Below are 5,606 nucleotides of genomic sequence, written 5' to 3'. Positions count from 1 at the left end.
GATCAAAATCAACATGATAACTATATGAAGCACAATAGCAAATTTGCAAAAGAATGGTTTAAAACAAAGGGTGGGTTGTAGACCTGATTGCCCGAAAATAAGCTCTACCCTAAAAATAAGCTACAATATATATACATACATGCACATTTAAGGAAAGTGCTATTGCTAGACATGAGAAATTTGTGCCAATGGTTCTAAAGGAAATGGAGTCACAAAAAATTCAAGATAGCATTCAGGGTTTGAAGGGGTTCGGAGATGTTGCAGAAGATGATGACATGACTATTTCAATAAATGTTGTTTTTTGTTCCTGAATATCACAAGAAATTCATGATGGAATTCAGGGTTTGGAGAGTTATGATGATGTTCTAGAATGTGATACATGACTGTATTTCAATAAATGTTGATTTTTGTTCAAGAATAAATGTTGATTGTTGTTCATTAATAAAATAAGACATCCCTTGATAATAAGCCCTAGTGCATTTTTTGGAGCAAAAATTGATATAAGACACTGTCTTATTTTCGAGGAAACAGGGTAGTTAAGGTTTTGATTGAGATCCCTTTGAAATATAGTGGGGGAGATAGGGAACTGGCAGTTCATGTAAAAACTAAAATAACTAAATGATATTGTAACTGAGGAATTGTGCATAGATTAGTGGTCAAAACATTTACACAGGCAGTCTGAGACACTGCAAGGCAGTAATGCAAACACTTACAAAAAATTACTTCTTCCAAAATGGCAGTTACAAGGAGTCAACTATTTCCAATGCGGTGCAAATCTTCCCGGAGTTAATCCTGAATGTTTTTGTAGCATTTAATGTATAAAATTTGCATTAATACTTCCTGTGTTTAAAAAAACAGACACATTTCAGGGACCTTGAACATAATGTAATAGTTAAAAACCCAATGTAAAACTCTTAAATTGTAAATTTTTACATGAAACCAACTGTTTACTATTGAAGCACATATTATTCACTTTTATGCATACACAGATGCACATACAGTAGTATGGGAGCTACGACACACAGAAATATCCTGGAAAACCCCTTTACCAAATATTTTTTTTTCATAAAATAATACATTTGATATTTAATTACAAAGTATGGTTATTAAGTGTTGCCATTGTGCATCACAACTTTCCAGGTTCCCCGTAGGTTTCCATTCTTTTCAGGTTTAAACCCACAATCATAGCGTTTTTTGACCAAACTGGTGTGTGGTTGTATAGATAATACATTTTTTAAAATTTCTGTGACATAGGTAGCCATGTAAAAAAATGTTCATACTCTATAACACAGTGATCTATGGACTAACACTGTTAAACACAAGAAAATAAATACATAAGATAGCAGATGTGTAAATGAGAATTTAATCTTTATTCTTCTATTAAGATATGTCCTGGCAATGTTCTTCACGTTGTAGTAGAACATCAGGTTCACCTCCTTTGTATTTTTTCTTTTTCAGCTTAGTTAGCATTAATATTCTATAAAAAAAATACAAAATGCCATCAATTTCGGTTTTCACATTTTTTTGCAATAGTACAACTGTAGCTATATTTCAGTATAAAGAAATAAAACTATATGGTGCAGGAACACCTATGAGTTTCTAGGTAATATCACAGGGCACTATTAGTATTTTGTATAGCACATTAGATTTTTGAGGGGACATAAGATTTTGGAAGAACAGACCTGGACAATATGAAAGTTTAGCCCCCATATCTAACTACATTTAAAGAGCAACAGAATCAGACAGCTATAAAAATTTGCAAGCTATAGTTCTTTTTTAAGACTAGCTAAGCAAGCTGTCTAGGCTTTCATTAGGTTACAAAGCTAGCACTTCTATTGGAGGTCTGATTTATGATTTGCTTGTTTCTCAGAGCCAGCTCCATTACAATAAAATAACTTACGTCATTGATCCATCCAATGTAAGAAGACACTCTAGTGAATACTGTTGGCTTAAGGTAGGCGTTGCATCCAAGTGATGACACAAAGCTGGTCACACCATGGACTTCATAGCCATTGCCAACAGGACAGTTGAGAGGTCCACCAGAGTCACCCTACAAAAAGAAGACATTGCATATGATTAAATAAATTGATTCATATATTCATATAAATTCAAATATAAATTCTACATACTGTCAATTGAAATATCAAACATCATAAGGCAACTCATGGAAATTGTATTTTGGTTCTCAAGGAGAACCTAAAGAGTATGTAGAAATAAAATGGAATGTTCAACGGGTGTAAATGTGCACAGACAAGGTCATACAGCAAGTTTCCCATTCTAGCTATTCAGTTTTCAAGGAATTTCTGTCAGATTGGATAGCTATGTTCACTGCACATGCGTGTAAATAAATAGCAAATTAGATTTAAAGTTATGTAATGTGGCCAGTAGTGTAGGTGTTCGAATTCTGGTTGTCCTTATATGCGACCCGAATATGGCTGTTCGAATTTGGATAGACCAGACCCGAAAAACACGGGATTCGACTTCGGGAATCCTCAGCCAATCACAGAACATAGAGGTGATGAATGAGCAGACTTGTCCTCATTTAACCTCTATTGCCCGGGGATTCCACACTGACAGGAGTATTCCCACAGCTGTGCTCAGAATGAATGCAGCCATGGGAATCATCCTGTCAGTGTCACGGGCCGGGGAGTCACATACTAGTACTACAGGTCCGCTAGGGCTGCAAGAGCAATCAGAGGAGCGGAGCAATGTAAGCAAATCTTTTGTAACAATTGGTTAGGGAAAAAGATATATATTTGCCCTATATACATACCCTATATCTGACCCACATTCTCTTGTTTTTCAGTTGTGGAAAACTAACCCAGAAGTATTTGTGTTCTTTCTGCACCTACTTTGCGTTGTGTGTTAATGCCATTTGAAGCAAGCAAGAAAAATTATCTTACAAAACATCCAGAGTGGATTCCATTTCCTCCAGCGCACACCATGGTGTTCTTGACTGTTCTTCCCCAGTAAGAGCTGGTGGAGCAGATCTCGTATGACACCACAGGCAGAGGAGCTTGCTGAAGGACTGCAGACACTGCTCCATTTGCTGTTAAAAATTGATGGTCATCAGTTGTCATATAACGCAGTTAAAAGCTTAAAACTAAACTCAGAGAAAAAAACCCTGCAGAACCACTGATCCTGCATTAACAGGGGGCATTAGAGATTATGTTTGGGGTGACTTGTCATTCAAAAGAAGAAAGCCTTTGGAAGTGGGGGTTAGGTTAATACAAATACGTTTTACTGGTACTGTAGGGGAAAAAAAAATCATTTACCTTTGCGTTCCATTGCAAGGGTAATTTTTAATTTTCCCTGCTCTACTGTAAATTGTAAGGATATTAGGAAAAAGTTCTGTAACTATAAAAATGATCTGAGGCCTCCTGGAATGGTCCCAATAATTTACAGGCTATAAATTTTTTTCAGCAATACTAAATTATTTTAAATACTATTTCATTAACACAATAACATTCAACAGGAAAGATGATAGATGGAATCAGTAGTAAATGGTAAAACAGATACAACACACAAACTACTGGAATAACAGTATTCATTTGATGACTGCACAAGTCACAAATCATTATACCATCTCCTAAGCCTACCCAGCAGTTTAAAAAAATGTGTTGACAGGTCTATGTAAAGTGCAGACACCTACCCGCAGCAGCTTTATTTCCCCTGTCTCTCCGAATGGGCAATCATGTGCAACTGAAAGTATTCAGGTTTTGGTTTCGGTCACATATGCTTGAGCATTTAGAGAGAATGCAGCTTCATCACATTCAATAAGTGTAGTGAACATTCACTTTGCAAAGAGTTTCTACTTCTTTAGTAAAGCAACCATACTAAGTCTGGCAAGTAAGCAAGCAGATGCATTAATTGTTCATAATTTTGCAATGCTGCTTTTCAATCTGTTTGGTTCATGGTTACGAACTGCATGCAGTCTAAATAAACAGCATGTGCAGTGATACACATGATTATAGTGTACAGGTGTGTGCCAGTAAAATGTTTCTCACAAGGAAAGATTGCTGTGATTCTACAACTTCAAACTGTAATAATAGGGGTTTACAATGTGCATGACCCAATCACTCCCTGCACAATTTCTTTCTTTGTTTATGAATCTCAACTGCACTGAATATGTACTACTGTTGGTCGAATATCTCACTATTTGATTCAACAGCTATTCGATCGAATAGTAAGATTTTGTTCAGGTGATCGTCATTGATGTCAATGGTGGGAGAATTTGGGTTATTTTTAGGGACTATTACGGGCTGCAAGAGCAATCAGATTTACTAGTTGTATGTGTTCTTGGACAGAGTTCACAGGGAGGCCCGTGTTCTTGTATAGAGAAACTCTGCCCAGGAACACATACTACAGGACTGCAACAGCGATCCTGATTGCTGTTGCTAGTAGTATGTGTTCGTGGATAGAGTTTGTCTATCCAAGAACACAGGGCACTAGATGTGATGAATGGGGAAACCTGTCCCCATTAAACCTCTAGTGCCCCGGGGATCGCCTGCAGTCACTGTAACAAATGTATCATAATATTACTATGCCGGAAAGTGTGTTACAGAGTAAGAGATATCATGTCATTGTAGGATAACCTGTAAAAAAAAAAATTGGTAAACACAAACATTAATTTTTATTTTTTTAACACTTTTTTTTGTCTGAATTTTTACTGTCGAATCTCATTTTCTTTGGGTCAGGTCTACCCGAATTCTAACAGCCATTTTCGGGTCGAATAAAAGGACAACCCGAATTCAAACACTAACACTACTATGTACCTTTGATACCCTACCCCTGGCCACTCATGTTCTTGATATTTTGGATTTACTCAAGTTATTTATCTGATCATTCTCTGAGAAGTACACTGATTGTGCTTTAACCACCTAAGCGATAAGCCCGACCTTGGTACGGGCTTCAAAAAGTTACAATTATCGATAACCCCGAACTTTTCTCACTGTATGAAAATACAGTGAGAAAAGTTCGGGTTTATCTTTCACTTACCTGGTCCCGCTGCGATCATCCATCGTCGTGTTCCAGCGCCGTCCTCCAGCGTCGGGTGTCCTCTCCGGGAAGAAGCCGGCCGGCTTCTTCTTCTAAGCCAGGCGGCCAGTTTCTTCTTCTAAACTAAACAGGCCGGCTTCTTCTCCCTCCGTGCGATGATCCAGCGTCGATCGCAAAAAAAAAATACTCACCTTCTCCCTCCGCTCCTCCGGACACGTCTTCTCTCTTCTATCTTCATCCGGCGAGTGCAGTGACGATCACCGGGGTTTCCCGGTGATGTTGCTGCATGCGTCGGCGCGGGAGGGAGGCGGGGCGGGAAATTAAAAATTTTGTGTTGAGTTCCTTTGCATTGAACTCAATACAAAAAAGTTGTATTGAGTCCAATACAAAGAAATCCTTATATAATATATATATAATTGTATATAAGCTACTGTACAATACATTATACACTTTTTTTTTAAAGATTTTTTTTTTAAAGGTTTTTTTTATGTTTTAAAAAAAAAATTTATTAAATAAATTTATAAAATTTTGGACATATTTCGGTGAGTGAGTAATTTGGTGAATTATAACCTACAATCTAAAATAAATTTCCATGCAAAAAATGTAAC

General features: G+C 37.0%; 1 protein-coding gene across 1 annotated transcript in view; it reads right to left on the bottom strand.

The window, feature by feature from the left end:
• Nucleotides 1–1,347: 1,347 nt before the first annotated feature.
• LOC140327623 (chymotrypsin-like elastase family member 1) overlaps nt 1,348–5,606 on the bottom strand; it is a 9,960-nt gene continuing 5,701 nt past the window's right edge. The window contains exons 6-8 of the mRNA XM_072407011.1: nt 2,904–3,049; nt 1,901–2,050; nt 1,348–1,477 (exon numbers count right to left, since the gene is read on the bottom strand). Coding sequence (XP_072263112.1) covers nt 1,460–1,477; nt 1,901–2,050; nt 2,904–3,049 — 314 coding nt within the window. The 3' untranslated portion in view covers nt 1,348–1,459. The remainder of the gene's footprint in view (nt 1,478–1,900; nt 2,051–2,903; nt 3,050–5,606) is intronic.

The sequence above is a fragment of the Pyxicephalus adspersus genome, chromosome 1 (assembly GCF_032062135.1).
Source record: "Pyxicephalus adspersus chromosome 1, UCB_Pads_2.0, whole genome shotgun sequence".
In the NCBI taxonomy this organism is placed as follows: domain Eukaryota; kingdom Metazoa; phylum Chordata; class Amphibia; order Anura; family Pyxicephalidae; genus Pyxicephalus; species Pyxicephalus adspersus.
This window is presented reverse-complemented; position numbering and strand designations above follow the sequence as displayed.